Source organism: Choloepus didactylus, assembly GCF_015220235.1.
Source record: "Choloepus didactylus isolate mChoDid1 chromosome 25 unlocalized genomic scaffold, mChoDid1.pri SUPER_25_unloc1, whole genome shotgun sequence".
NCBI lineage: Eukaryota > Metazoa > Chordata > Mammalia > Pilosa > Megalonychidae > Choloepus > Choloepus didactylus.
The window spans coordinates 2,207,150-2,223,455 of NW_023637606.1; the positions used below are offsets into that span (position 1 = coordinate 2,207,150).

Sequence of the window (16,306 nt, forward strand, 5' to 3'; positions counted from 1 at the left end):
TGCACAGTTACTACTTTCTGTGACAAACATAGGGTGTGATATCCACTAGCAACAAGCAAATGTGGAAGATACACAGTTGGCAAATTCCAGTATCTGCAACAGTGGACCAGAGAAGAAATGTCAACAAAACCAAAAGTTTCACATCATCACGATCAAATGCTAGGAAAAGAATAGAAAGTGGGAATCCAATATTAATTAACACAACTAAATGATACATTTAAATGGGGCTAAAAGGGGAAATTTAGGTTGTATATATGATACTTGAGTAAAAATGTTTATAAAACCCTGACTGTACAATACAGTGAACCCTAATGTAAACTATGAGCTATAGTTAGTAGTACAACTATGTTTCATCAGTTGTAACAAAGGTAATGCACTAATGCAAAGTGTTAATAATAGGGAAAACTGCTTGTATGAGGAGAGTATATGGGAGTAAAATGCAAACTCGTAGCAATTTCCTGCAGCCTCTACGTTCCATAGCTACAGCTCCCATGAAATCTCTCCCCATCTTAATCAACTTTTGCCCCTCCCCTCTTTGAAGGTTTCCAAACACATTGCACATGTTTTTGTCCTGAGGAGTTTTTGTACCTGCTCCTTCCTGTACCTGGGAAACTACTCCACTCCAAAAATTCATGTGGCTCACACCACAGCCTTCTCAATTTTAATTAAAAAATTTCTCCACAAGGCCCTCAGTAACTGCCCAATTCAAAACTTCAACCTGCAATGCTCCTTATCCTCCTTCCTTGCTTTACCTTCCTCCATGGTGCTGCTCAAGATTTAGTATCTGTTCGGGGTGATGGAAAAGTTAATGGATGCTGAGCGTGGAGGCACAACACAGTGAATGTGATTAATGCCACTGAATTGTATAACTGAGAGTGGATAAAAGGGGCAATTTTGGTTGTATGTATGTTAACAGAATAAAAATTATAAAGACAAATCACAACTGTATAACATAAAGAGTGAAAGCTAATGCAAACTATGACTGTAGATAATAGGATAATTGTAATAATATTGCTTCACCAAATGTGAAATGTTAATAATAGGGAAAAGTGTGTGTGCAGGGTACATGGAAACTCTGTGTTTTCTGCATGACTTTTCTGAAAATCTACAGCTTCTCTAATAAAACAAAATATCCTTGGATACTGAAAAAAAACTTTTCATCTAAAGTTAAACCAAGATGTACATGGGGTAGGGGGCACTTCATTACTTCTGGGTCCAAAACATATTACAATGGAATTATACATTTTCTATAACTGCACTATATTAAAGTAATATAATAACTGTTCTGTATTAAAGTTCTATATAACAAAACATGTGGAGCAGCTGAAAGAGTACACAAAAGGATACTTATTACTTTAAATGTTTAACTGGAAATTAAAACACTAGAAACCTATTTTCAATGCAATTTTATTGAGAGACACTCACATACTATATAATCCATCACAAATATATAATCAATGGCTCACAGTATCATCGTATAGTTGTGCATTCATCGCCACAATTTTCAAACATTTTCATTTCTCCAAAATAAAGAAAAAATAGGTATTAAAAAATAAAAAGAACACCCAAACCATCCCATGCCCCTTAACCCCCCTATTATTTATATATTTTTGTCATTATTTTATTACTCATCTGCCCATACACTGGTTACAGGGAGTGTCAGTCACCAGGTTTTCATTATCACATGGTCACACAATAAAAGCTATATAGTTATACAATTATCATCAACAATCAAGTCTTCTGGATTACCATTCAATAGATTCAGGTATATCCTTCTAGCTATTCTAATACACTAGAAACTAAAAAGGGGTATCTATATAATGCATAAGAATAACCTCCAGATTGACCTCTCGACTCTATTTGAGATCTCTCAGCCACTGAAGCTTTATTTTGTCTCATTTCTTTTCCCCCTATTGGTCAAGACAGCATCCTCAAGCCCATAATACCAAGGCTAGGCTCATAGGGATCTATATTAAGGATGAGGCACTTACAAAGCAACACCATATTTATAATTATTCTGAGTTTTCATGTACACAATAAGGGAAGTACTATACTTGAAGGTTTTCCCACATTCTTCACATTCATAAGGTTTCTCTCCAGTGTGTTTTCTTATGTGTACAAAGTTTTAAGAATGAGTGAAGGTCTTCTCACATTCCTTGTATTCATAGGGCTTCCCTTCAGTGTGAATTCTTACATGCACTCGAAGGGATGCAGTATACCTGAAAGCTTTCCCACAATGCTTACATTCATAGGGTTTCTCTCCAGTATGCGTTCTCACATGTACTCGAAGGCCTGAGGAACAACGGAAGGTTTTCCCACATTCCTTACATTCATAGGGTTTCTCTCCAGTGTGTGTTCTCACATGTACTCGAAGGGATGAGGCAAAACTGTAGGCTTTCCCACATTCCTTACACTCATAGGGCTTCAGTCCACTGTGTGTTTTCACATGTCTTTGAAAGTATTTGAGACATCCGAAAGCTTTGCCACATTGCTGACATTCATAAGATTTCTCTCCAATGTGCATTCTCATATGTCCCCGAAGGGATGAAGGATACCTGAAGGCTCTCCCACACTGCATACATTCATAGAGCTTATCTTCACTGTGTGTTCTCATGTGTTCTCGAAGGGATGTGTAATAACTTAAGGCTTTCCCACAATGTTTACACAAATAGGGTTTCTCTCCAGTGTGCATTCTTGCATGTTCTCGAAAGTATGAGGGACAACTGAAGGCTTTCCCACAATGCTCACATTCATAAGGTTTCTCTCCAGTATGACTTCTTATGTGTCGTGTAAGGTACGAGTAATAAATGAAGGCCTTCCCACATACCTTACATGTATGGATTTTCTGTCCTCTGTGACCTCTCATATGTCCCTTAAAGGATAAGGGGCAAGTGAAAGTTTTCCCACATTTCTTACATTCAAAAGGGTTTTTACTGCTGAGAGTTTTCACATGTTTCTTAGATGTTCTCCCACAGTCCTGACATTTATAGGTTTTCTCTGCAATGTGAGTTTTTACATGAGTGCTTAGGCACGGGGGACAACTGCAAGGCTGTTGACATTCTTCACATTGATATGGTTTGTGTCCAGTGTAAGATCTTTGTTTAGTCTCAAGGAAAGAATGATCCTTAAAGGCTTTTCCACATTTAGTGCAATCATAGGGTTTAACTCCTGTAGGATAACTCTTATGCACAATAAGATTTTCAATATGAGAACTCAAGGATTCTCCACATTGATTACCTTCATTACTTTCACAGAGGCTCTCCACCAAATGACTTCTGTTCAAAATAGGAAGCACACTATTAATGGTTAATGATTATAAGCGATTTACTTATTAACAATTTATTGCTTGTTGTAAATGAGTATTGTGACTATGTATTTGCCACTTTCAGTGAATAAGTTTTCTGTACTGTCTGCATTGTTTCAAAGTGGACCAAGCTTAAAGCTCAACTACAGCCATTACTTTTCCACTGTTCTTACATATGGGGTTCTATGAGAATTGTTTCCAACTGAATTCTGTTTCAGCTACCCAATATCTTCTTCACATTTATGAAAATACTGTCTTGTGAAAATTCTCCCGGTATACAAATAGTTAGGTTTATGCTTTTTCTTGAATTTCAAGACAGTTTAACACTCTATAGAAATATTCCTTCCTCCTGCATGGGTGCCACTTACCTCAGGGGCCTCTCCTGGATTTGGTGCTGATGTTCAATGTTATGAAATTTCCAGTTTTCCCCAAAAACAGAGGACCAGGAATCAATTCTTGTGAACCTTACTATTTTCTCTTCATTGGATACTTTACTCCCCAAAATATCCTGCTGAGGACCTGATCCACTGGTTTTAACTTGAGTGTAACAATCTGCAACAATTGGTAACACAATTCAATTTCTTGGGGAAAAAATGGTGGGATGAAAGAAAGAAAATAGAATATATGTGGATTTCTTTCCGTACTGATCCAAAAAGGTAAACAAATTTTATAAGGAAGAATGAACATGGGAGCAAAGGAAGACTCTACAGATGCGGCTTTTGGGGACTTTGGCAATAATAAGGGAAGTGGGTCAAAATGGCAACCTGTTTACTAAGAAATACTTCCAAAAAGATGGCGACAGTTGTTGATATAAATAGACTATGATCAGAGAGCAAAGTAGGAAGGAAATGGGCAAAATGCACATGCCCAAATGCTACCTTTATAAGAAAAAATACAGGAAGTCTTTCCCTGAAAAGAAGGAAAGTGAGGGAATGGATATAAAATCAAACAAATAAACCAAGGTAAATGACAAAATTGACCCTTCTAAAACAAAAGCTGATTTATCTTTCTCATTGCTGTTTCTATTTATGATTCCTTTATCCAAAACCTGCTCCTCCCAAGGTGCATGATGCCCTGGATGCCCTCCCGCCAGGTCCCCAGCTCCCTTGGGAAACTGAGTGTGTGTGAACACTACCCTGCTCATGGATAAAAGCACATGGTGAAGGTAACCCACATTTCCATGAGATGAGCCAATACTTTGGTCCTTAGGGCCCTGAAGATGAGTATTTAACTGCAGCAAAATTACCATGTCAAGTGTGTATTATTCACAGTATAATTCTCACAGGGGAAGAACCAGAAAGCTTCTCTCAGTGCCCCAAAATTATACCCACACTTATAAAACATAGTGAGACTCAAGACTTTTAACTAAGAGAAATACAAAGTTTAATATATAAAACTTAATTTCCATGAAAAAGCTATTTGACTCCAGGTTCCATGAGAGCTGGGATAGTGCCTTCCAACATATTCCCATTACTCAACCCAAATAAAAAGAACAGTGTATAAGATACATTTGTTCCCTAGAAGACTAAGTGAAGGAATGAAGCCATCCTTACCTACTGAAGTCAGGTTCCTGCAGATTTCCAACATCACATCTCTGTAGAGGTTCCTCTGAGCCTGATTCAACAAAGCCCACTCTTCTGGGGTGAAGTTCACAGCCACTTCCTCAAAAACCACTGAGTCCTAAAACATTCCAGATATTGTTTCAGCAAAGAACCATCGCCCCCAAAGTGTGCAGAGGATGGGTGAGCTCGTAGCCTGGGGAAATGGACTCAATTCACAAAGAATACTGAATCACATAGACCTTACATTCTCATAAGAAATGATAAGTAAGCAAATAAAATATAATAATCTTGGTGACTTTAAAAACTTTGGAAACATGAAGCAAACTGAGACAATAACGATGACATGTATACTCACGTAACTTAAAAAAATATTTTTACTGAGATGGGGCAGATTCTGGGACAGAGTAAAGATGAAGAAATAAAATTATCATTCAGGTAATGCTGGAAATAGATATTTTTTCCAACCACCAATCTTGGCTTTTGATCAGCGACTTCAGATTGCCGGGGGCCCGGCTCTGAGGGTAGCCACTGTTTCAATGCACCCCAGACAAAGATGCGGTGGAGACGACTTAAAGATGCTACACTTGAGGAACAGTTAGTTGAAGGGCTGCATTTGCAAGACAGACCAAGAAAAGTCAGCTTTGGGGAGCCATGGAAGAAGCTCCTGGCACCCTTCCCGATCCCCTCCCCAGGGCACTTTGGAGCCGGTCTGTGCCCCCTTTGTGGGTTCCTCCTGGCCCTGTTTCGGCTGGGAAAGACTAACTTGGGAAAGTCCTCTCCAGTGTGCCCAACTCCCAGAATTTGCTCTCCAGGCCAAATCAACTTGAGACAACAAAGGAAGTGTAAGAAACTATAGAGGCAGACAATCTAGGGCAAAGGCTTGCTGGCTTCAAACTCCCAGGAGAGGAAGGGCTGTCTCCTGGGAAACAGAGGAGACAACAAAACTCCTGTAAACAGGGGAACTCCAAGACAACTAACAAGCAAAAGCCGAGGACAAGGCACAGGCACAGAAAGACAGGGAAAACCCTGCAGAATGCATTCACCTTGGGCAGAACTTTCTGAAAGGAGAACTGAAGCTCAAGAAAATGTATCTTATCACCAGCTGGTTATAAAACCAAGAAACAGACATCTCAGGGAATAAATCCCTGAGTTAACTTTTTAAAATATTAAAATGTACAGTGTGCAACAAAAGAGTATAAGACAAAGACACAGGAAATGGTAGCCTTTCCAAAGGAAGAGGATAAAAATCCAGAAAACACTGACAAAAAAAGATGAGAATCAGGACATACTGAAGAATGAAAGGGAAGAAATCATTATGAACCTTACAGAAATACAAGGATCAAAAAGAAATATTATGAATAAATGTACACCAACAAATTAGCTAACTTAGATGAAGTGGGCAAATTACTAGAAAGACACAAACTACCAAGTGACTCAAAAAGAAATGGAATATCTGATAATGTGAAACAAATAAAAAGATCAAATTAGTAATTACAAAGCACCCCACAAAGAAAACAGGGCCAGATGACTTCACTAGTGAATTTACCAACAATTTAAAGAAGAATTAACACCAATCCTTCATAAAATCTTCCAGAAAATAAAAGAATAAGGAATATTTGCCAACTTATTCTATGAGGCCAATATTACCCTGACACCAAAACCAAACAAACAACCCAAGAAAAAAATAAAGACCAATATCTCTTACGAATGCAGATGCAAATAATCCTCAGAAAGTGTACACTGAATTCAGCAAAATGTAAAAAGAATCCCCTAAACTATTATAACAAATAAATGAGTTCACCAAGGATGCAGGATACAAGATGGATATATAAAAATCACATGTGACAACTGGATAGCCACATGTCAAAGAGTGACACTGATCCTTTACCTCATGCCATTTACAAAAATTCACTCAGAATGGTTCAGAGATTTGATGTAAGAGATAAAATCACAAAACTCCTAGAAGAAAATTTAAGAATAGATTCTACTGTCGAATATAACATAGATACATAGAAGTGATAACTTTCCAAGTGCAACTTAACAAATAATTAGAGCAAATTTCAAAAAATATTATAGTTACAGTTCTACAGTTTCAGTTATTTCCTTATTAAGATATATATACAAATATATTTACACACACAAAAAGGTAATATCTTTCAAATTATGATTTAACTAGTAGATATAAAGGAAATTCCCAAGTTGTTATGAGTTATAATATCATAGTTTCAGTTATTTCCTTACTGTGAAATATAACATATATACACAAAGGTATAGCTTTCAAATTACAATTTAACAAGTAGCTATAGAACAAATTTCAAAGGATGTTACAGTTCCACCATTTCAATTCTTTCCTTCTAGCTATTCTAATATCCTAGCAACTAAAAAAAAGGAAATTATATATAGATTCAGTATTCATAACCCTTTGTTAAATTCCATCTTATCTTTTGCTACCCTTTCCTCTAGTTTAATCACTTTCCCGATCTTCAGGGATGTCTAGGCAGTGACCACACTAACCTGTTCATGTTGAAAAGGGGTGTCAACTTTATGAGCAAAGGGGACACATTTAGTTAATGTTCTTGAAGAGGCTGCTGCCTCTGGGTTTTGGCACTTAGCTGGCACAGGAGCACTATAAAGGATTTAAGTCTCTGAAGAATAAACTTAGTGAGTGAAACTTTTATAGAGTTCCAAATAGGGACCCAGGTATTCCTTAGGGTTTTAGGACTACTGTTGACTTGGGCTTACCACACTGTGGCCATGTGGCATATCTAGGTGAAGCTTGCATAGGAGTAACCTCCAGGACAGCCTCTTGACTCTATTTGAATTCTCTCAGCCACTAAAACCTTATTTTGTTGGCTTTCTTTCCCCCTTTTTGGTCAAAAAGGCACTCGCAATCCCTCCATGTCAAGGTCAGGCCCATGCCTGGAATCCATGTCCCGCATACTCTTAAGGAAGTTACCAGGCAATAAATAAAGGGCAAACAGAGATACCTCTTCATAATCATCACAACTCCTGCCTTGTCTAAATTTCCCATGAGTATAGTGCCCACTGCCCTAAAATCTCCCCAGGAGAAAACAGTTAATATCATACAACAGAAATTGAAAGAAGTCTCACAGGAATTAAGATCCATCATAAAAGACGTTCTAAAAAAGGGGATCATTGATCCTACTATCTCGTCCTTCAGTAGCCCAATCTGAGCCATGCTCAAACTTAATGAGCACAAATGACAACCAAAAGTGGGCCTCCATGACCTTAGGACCCCCAAATAAGGCCCCCTTGCCCAAATTTTTAAAAATTACTGAGCCCATCCATTTCGTAACTGAAACACATTTAATGTTATAGATTCGGCTAATATGTTCTATCCAGTTCCTATTTCTGTACCCTAATAGCCACATTCTGCTTTCACCTTTGACAAAGCACAATATCCTTTCACTTGGCTCCCCATGGGGTATCTCAAAAGCCCTGCCTTCAAGCAAAATCATTACAAGCAAGACCTTAGCTGTATCCAACTATCCGCAGTGGCTTTGTAGGATACCATCATCCTATCAATGGATACATATATATATATATATCAAGCCCTCCTGTGAGGACCAGTCAAAGGATACACTCATACGTGATATACAAACACACGTCACAGAACTTGCTACTCAGGGACAAGCCAGTACACCCATAAGGTACAAGGCCCCAGCACCCCATGAAGTTTCTGGTCATTTTTATGGTCAGCTTAAAGACAAGCCATTCCTCACCTTGTCCATATCCCCCACTTTAAGGCAAGCCTAACACTCATTGGGGCTATTTGGGCTTGAGAGGCACGTATGCCTCATTTACAAATTTTACCCTAGCTCACTGATGCTGTCACTCACAAATCAACTCACTGTGAATGGGGCAACAAAAGACTTTAGAATTGATCCAAAGCATAATAACAACAGATACTCTATCAGTGCCCCTCTTCAACCATAAAGGCTTTGGCAGCCTCCTCTTATGCTTCTGGGAGTGCCTAAGCCACATAATGGATATAAATTTCAGTAGTCCATGGGTATTTGGTGCAAGAAACAGCCGTCCTGGTGCTACACACCATTACAGCAGCCAATGCCGACTACATATTGGGCCCTTCTGGCAGCAAGGTTCTCACAGATCCTGAGCCTGTGATTCTCCCCACCCAGTTGCCCAGTTTCCCTTGGGTCATGGAAGCTTGCACAACCACAGAGGCCTCCATATCAAAAAGAAAATGGTACTTACAAGACTGAGCCAAACCTAGCCACGTGGAGTGAATTACCTACAGGCCTTTCGCACGTGACCAGATGCAATGGCACCAGAAGAGGCCAGCAATCTTCTAGGCCCAGGGAGAGACTGCCCCTCTCCTTTGCCATGGCTAATAACAGTGATGAACCAATACACTTGATGTGGGAAAACACCCCACTGGCAAGAGTCTATGATGCATAATCCCTGGGGGTCGGAGAGCGTCCCTACGGTCAATGGGTCCCTGCCCTCCTCTGCAAAGTTTATTCCTTAGGCTCTGGTCATCGGAGGCAGAGAACTTGCCTATCCCCCAGACATGCTACTAATGAAGCCATAACATAAGGCCTCACCAGGACACTCCCTATGTCCTTAAGAGTTTCAGACATTATGGATGGTGCCCAAGGCACTCAACTCACTTCTCAAAACACACAATGGGCTCTTGTACAAGGCATTCAACAGAATGTTCACCTCTCTTGCTGTGGCAGGAGGAATTCTCTAAAGATATCAGGTCCTAATCCCGGGTACCTGTAAACGTCACCTTTCAGGCCAAAGAGACTTGGGAGATTAACCTAGATTATTCAGGTGGGCCTTCCTTCTAAGAGAGGGGCAGAAGGAGATCAGACCACAGACCAAAGGAAAAGACAATGTGACCACAGAGGTAGCGAATGGAGTAACACAGACACAAGGCAAGGAATGTAAGAAGCTACCAGAAGGTGGAAGAGACTAGAAACACATTCTCCCCTAGAACCTCAGAAAGTGAATACACTTGCCAAACTCATGCTACAGGCCTCACAAAATACCTTAATGACCAACTTCAACAAACCTTACTAGTATTACACAGCAGTATTTGGTCTTTTAAATGGGTCTCCCTCCTGTCAACAGTCTTAATTAGATTCAACTCCCAGCAGCAGGGTCCTGGTCATTCAGCTTCATGAGTAGAGTCCTCCCCATACCAGAAGCTTTTACAACATGGCTTCTTGCAACACGGCCTCTCCCACACGCCTTTGGTTTGTCATAATAGTGCCCATTAGGCAACTCTCATATCCCACCCCCAGGCCTTCCTCCTAACACCACCTGTACACTATGTACCCTGGGTGCCAGCATATCATCATGGGCACTTACCCCAGGCCTCCTCCCAGCTCTCTCGACACAAACGTGCTATTTTCCTGCCAACTCCACACATTTTACTTCATGCCATGGAAGTCAGTCACTGCCTGTGCTGGTTTGGATATATTATGTACCCCAGAAAAAGCCATGTCCTTTAATACAAGCTTGTGGGGGCAGATGCATTTAGTCTTGATTAAGTTGGAACCTTTGGATTAGGTTGTTTCCATGGAGATGGAATTTACCCAACTGCAGGTGATAGCTCTGATTGAATTATTTCCATGAAGGTGTGGACTCCACACATACAGGGTGGGTCTTAATTTAATCACTGGAATCCTATAAAAGAACTCACAAACAGAAGGAGCTCAGAGCAGCTGAGAGAGACATTTTGAAGACAGCCATTGAAAGCTGATGCTTTGGAGACGCTAGCTCAGAATTTGCTCCAGAAGCTAAGAGAGACAAACCTAGAGACACTTTGGAGAAAGCCATTTGGAAACCAGAACCCCAGAGTAGACGCCAGCCACATGCCTTCCAGCTAAAAGGTTTTCTGGATGCCAACAGCCTCTCTACAGTGAAGGTACCTTGTAACCAAATAAACCCCCTTTATAAAAGCCAGTCCATTTCTAGTATTTTGCATAATAGCAGCATTGGCAAACTGGAGTACTGCTCTAGACACACGATGTCATCCAACAAACTCCCATCACTGATGTCAATCAGGAAGCATGCACAGGTGACAAAACTATGAAGAAAAGCAAGGAGGTTTCCTCATAATTCAAGATCATCTGAAGAGAGAAGGGACCTTTGGGAATCATTTCAAGTAGGGTGACTGGTGCTTCCAAATCTCAATGAAGTTCATTTTATACAGTTTCTGTTGACTATACAATTGTTTTCTGCACTTTCTACACGTCTTACAATAAAATGCTATGAAATCATCTAACAATTTATTACAATACCACATTAAAGGATAACTAGGTGAAATCATCTGAATACCTGCAGAAAAAGCACTTTATAATGTTTGGAACTGCATGTATCCCCAAAAACACCATGTTCTTTTAATTCGTTATTGTGTGTGCAGAGCTTTCGTGGGTAGGACCTTTGGTTAGGTTGTTTTGATTGGAATATGTCCCATCCAATTCAAGGTGAGCCTTAATCCTTTACTGGAGCCCTTTATGAGAAGACAAAAGGCAGAGACAGAGAGAGAGGGCAGAGAGAGAGAGAAACTTAGAGATGCTAAGAAAGGACCCACAGACGCTCAGAGAGAAAGTCACTGAAAAAGAAGCTAAACCCAGGAGAGAAGGACCAGCAGACTCTAGCCATGTGCCTTCCCACGTGACAGAGGAGCCCCGGAGGCCAGCAGCCTTTCCTCAGAGAAGTTTTCCTCTTGTTGATACCTCAATGTGGACATTTTTCATGGCCTTAGAATTGTACTTGTAACCTAATGAATCCCCACTGTTAAAAGCCAGCCCACTTCTGGTATTCTGCATTTCAGCAGCTTTAGCAAACTGAAACACCGTTCAACATCCATCCATATCCAAAACTTTTTCTGATTTGGGGATAGCTGGGAACCTGCTGATATGGATGAATTGTGCCTACAGTTTGGACATGTACTTGGTGTTGATCCGCATCCTGGTGGGTGGACCCCTTATAAACAAGATCCCATTGAGATGTTTCTCCAGATAAGGTGTAGCCCAGGTGAATCAGGTTGGGCTTTAATCCACATTACTGGGGTCTTTTATAAGCAGAGTGGAAGTCACTGAGAGTGTGGAGGTAAGCCACAAGCAGCAGCCAGAAGCTGGAAATCAACACAACCCAGAAGAGAAAGAAGACGCAACCATGTGCCTTGCAGTATGATGGAAAAGCCAAGAAACCCTAAGGATCACCAGCAAACAGCCCCAGAATGCCACAGTCTTTGGAGAGATACATGGCCTTGCTGATACCTCAATTTCAGACTTCTCCTAGCCTCAAAACCCTGAGTCAGTAAATTCCCATTGTTGAAGCCACCCCATTATTACCCCAAATACATGGTATTTGTCTTAGCAGCCAGGAAACTAAAACACCTGGAGACCCTGGCAAAGGGCATAATGAAAAGGAATGTCATCATAGAAGACATAAATGATGAAAACTGCCACCTTCTGACAGCAGCAACTCTGTGCCTCCACAAACCAAAATCAACTGTAGGGCAACAGCCCCAAGGCAACTATGACAACTTCAGAAAGGAAACCACCCCTCCTCAAGCACATCTGCAGGAGGATCTCCCCCTTCCAAAGCTCTGCAGCTTCTCTCAGCATGAACAGCTCTTTCTGTGGCTGGAGGCCACCTGCAGGGGGAGGTTCCCCCAGGAAGACAGGGGACTTTCATTTATCTCTTCCTTTGCAGGCTCAACTTTGCACTTGGCTTGGCGTGGGTCACTGGCTTCAGGCCTCTGCTCCAAATGCCAGGTGATTCACCTGCTTTCAGGTCACCATTGATCACTTAAATAAGACAAAGACCAACAATCTCACGGTTTAAATAAGAATATCATAGAATCTCTACTTCCACGCTATGCTCAAGAATAAAATAGAGGACGGAAATTCTAGGCACACTTTATGGCTTTAAGTAACTGGAAAACTTGTATCCATTCACGTACCAGATGCCAGTTAATTATTATTATCCGTGGGATCACAAACTGTAAATTAAGTAATCTGAATAGAATGCTTCTTGGTCTTACAGGTCACATTTTACAGAATTTACATTAATCTCAGATGCCCAGATAGTAACAGGAAGCCAAACAGAATCACGCACTGTCCACACTCTGTCCATGCAAAGAGTAACCGTCGTTTCTATGAATATTTTGAATCCCTATCTTCATCCACTTCCCTTTTAGGTGTGGAACTGCGTACATTTTCCCAACCATTCTACCGGAAGGGAAAATATTCCTGAAACCCCTTCCCCAGCAGCATTCTCTGGCTGCGCCCCAAAATAACAGGGGTCAGCACCAAAAGCAAAAGGACAGACCTGAGGAACTCACTATCTTCAATCAAGAGCAGAAAAAAGGCAAGGAGTAAAATAAAATAAAATCATTATTTTACATTTCCTGGAACCTGAAGCCCAAAGAGGAGAAAACATACAATACCGAGCTGTACACACACGAGGGTGGTCACAGCAATCAGCCTGGAGTGAAGCGTTCACAGTGGCCATTCCTTACCCTGTTCTGGGTTCAAGCAAGCCTGGGTCCGGCTTCTCCCCTCCCCACTGACTCCTGACCTTTGCCCCTCCCGCAGGCCGGAGCAAGCACCGAGGAGCACCTTATCAATCAGCTCATCGGGGGAGCCGCCGACCACACCGCGGGACACACGTCCCCTCAAACCCGATCGGGCGGCCAAACCTCCCCCAATTTGCTGCTTACCCCGCCCCATAAGGAAACCCTGATTTCTGACTGCTTTTGCGACCCTCACGGATTTCTGACATGGGCGCGTTCTCCCTCCTGCCAGGCCTTTTTTTACAAATCCTGTCTCCCCCTACCTAAGACCCGGTCTGCTCCGGGACGGGTCACCCTCCCTCGTGGGTCGCCCCTGACCCAGCGTCGGCCCGAGGGGCTGGGCCCGAGCGCGGAGACCCTGTCCCGCCGCCCCGGTTGCCCGGCCCCGCGAACTCACCATCTCCGGCGCCCCGGTATCCCCGCGGCGTCCTCCCGGCGGCCCTCGCGGCCGGAACTGGTGACAGAATGACCCGGAAGTCATAGCCGCGACCGGAAGCGGGGAACATCCAGCGAGTCGGCGTCGCCGCGCCCCCAGAGCCGCTGATTGGGCAGTGCTCGCGGCACCGCCCCTGGCGCGCCTGATTGGACATCGGTCCCCGCTTCCTCCGCCCCCCGGAGCCTGAGTGACAGGCAGGACGGAGAGGGTGTGCACCGCCCCCCGCAGGCCCAGGAGCTCCCCGCGGAACAACCTCTGGATCAGAGATGTTTATTAAAATTCTCAGGGGGGACTTTTTTTAATGCAATTTTATTGAGATATAATCACATACGATCATTCAAGGTGTTCACTATATCGTCATATAGTTGTGCTTTCATCACCACAAACTGAACATTTTCATTACTCAAAAAAATAAAATTAAAATTAAAAAGAACATCCAAAACATCCACAACTACAATCAGTTATTCACAGCACCATCAGACAGTTGTGCATTCATCGCCAGAATCAATTTTTGAACCTTTTTCTTACTCCAAAACAAAAATAAAAGCAAAAAAGAAAACCTAAATATTTCCATTACCTAGAGGGGCTTTTTACATGGGAAGGAAATTAGTGTTAGAGGTGATTTCAGTGTGCCCCTAGAGAATTTTTATTTTGTTTTATTGAAATATATTCACATAACATACAATCATCCAAAGTGTAAAACAGTTATTCACAGTATCATCATATAGTTGTGCATTTATCACTACAATCAATTTTTGAACATTTTCATTATTCCAAAAAAATAAAAATAAAAGTAAAAAAGAACACCTAAACATCCAATACCCCTTCTCCCCCCTATTATTCATTTATTTTTGTCCCCATTTTTCTACTCATTTGTCCATACACTGGATAAAGGAGGTGCAATCCACAAGGTTTGCACAATCACACTGTCACCTCTGATAAGCTACATTGTTATACAATTGTCTTCAGGAGTCAAGGCTACTGGGTTGGAGTTTGGCAGTTTCGGGTATTTACTTCTAGCTTTTTCAATACATTAAAATCTACAAGGTATTATCTATATAGTGCATAAGAATGTCCACCAGATTGACCTCTCAACTCCATTTGAAATCTCTCAGCCACTAAAACTATTTCGTCTCATTTTGCATCCCCCTTTTGGTCAAGAAGATGTTCTCAATCCCACACCACTGGGTCCAGATTCATCCCCGGGAGTCATATCCTGCATTGCCAGGGAGATTTACACTCTGGGAGTCATGTTCCACATATGGGGGAGGGCAGTGAGTTTACCTGCCGAGCTGTCTTTGAGAGGCCACATCTGAGCAACAAAAGAGGTTCTCTGGGGGTGAATCTCAGACACAATTATGAGTAGGCTTAGCCTCTCCTTTGCAGTAACAAGCTTCATAAGAGCAAGCCCCAAGATAAAGGGCTCAGCCTACTAAAGTGGTAGTCCCCAATGCTTGAGAGAATATCAGGAATTCCCCAGATGAGGAAGTTTAATTTCCACATTTTCCCACATTTTTCGCAAGTCCCTCAAGGGGACATTGCAAATACTTTTTATTCTCTGCCCAAAGCCCCTGGAGAATTTTGAAATGCAAAAATGCTATGCTATCCCTAAGGCAACTGAATTTGTATTTTAACTGATAAAAGAAAAAACACAAAAAAAGGTTATATAAATTTGGGTTGGACCTGAAAAACCTTAATACACTTATCAGATTGGGTCAAAACACATTTAACATGACTGCTCATGTCAGAAAACACTCTGTAGTTTGACACAAAGTGGAAGCACAACTTCTGGTATCACTTGTCACTTTATTAACAAATGGAAAGAAGTCATTTCTTGTGGTTTCACAAAAGAATGTATACACTTTCATTAAAAATAGTGTTTAGAAAACCAAGTCATAGAACAATTTCCTATGTTAGAAAAGTGACATCCAATTAAAAATGAATTACTCCTTTGATTTATAAATTTTCAAATATGTTAATACATTTGTTGGCTTTTTAAATGAATTAGTAATATGCAAATTTCAAGAAAATCACGCTGATACTCACTCAATCTGCCTTATGACTTGCTGTCACCATGTCCTCATATCGTGTTCAATTTCACCAGCCCCTGCTAGATACAAATTTTGATAGTTTCTTGTACATCTGGCAGAAAAAGAAACATCTCCCCAAACTTCCTTTTCTTTATTCCAATCATTATACAAAGATAACCTGGTTTACATGTTCCAATATACTTTCCTTTTTTGTTCAATTAAAAATAAATCCTGTAGCTCTTTTCATATCAATAAATGACATCTTAAATTTTTGGAAGTTACAGAAAGTGATTGTTCCGGTTTGCTAATGCTGCTGTTATGCAAAATACCAGAAATGGATTGGCTTTTATAAAGGAGTTTATTTGTTTAGAAATTTACAGTCTGAAGGCCATGAAA

The 16,306-nt window shown here is 41.1% G+C and overlaps 1 protein-coding gene across 2 annotated transcripts; it reads right to left on the reverse strand.

The window, feature by feature from the left end:
* Nucleotides 1-1,786: 1,786 nt before the first annotated feature.
* LOC119525237 (zinc finger protein 77-like) lies at nt 1,787-13,945 on the reverse strand. Of its 2 annotated transcripts, none has more exons than XM_037823865.1 (4): nt 13,842-13,945; nt 4,858-4,984; nt 3,673-3,856; nt 1,787-3,275 (listed from the first exon to the last, which is right to left on the reverse strand). In XM_037823865.1, the coding sequence occupies exons 1-4, from the start codon at nt 13,923-13,925 to the stop codon at nt 2,126-2,128; spliced, it is 1,545 nt and encodes a 514-aa protein (XP_037679793.1). In that variant the 5' UTR covers nt 13,926-13,945; the 3' UTR covers nt 1,787-2,125. The 2 variants fall into 2 exon arrangements, with proteins under 2 accessions (XP_037679793.1, XP_037679794.1); XM_037823866.1 differs by lacking the exon at nt 13,842-13,945 and adding an exon at nt 13,708-13,725.
* Between the last annotated feature and the right edge of the window lie 2,361 nt (nt 13,946-16,306).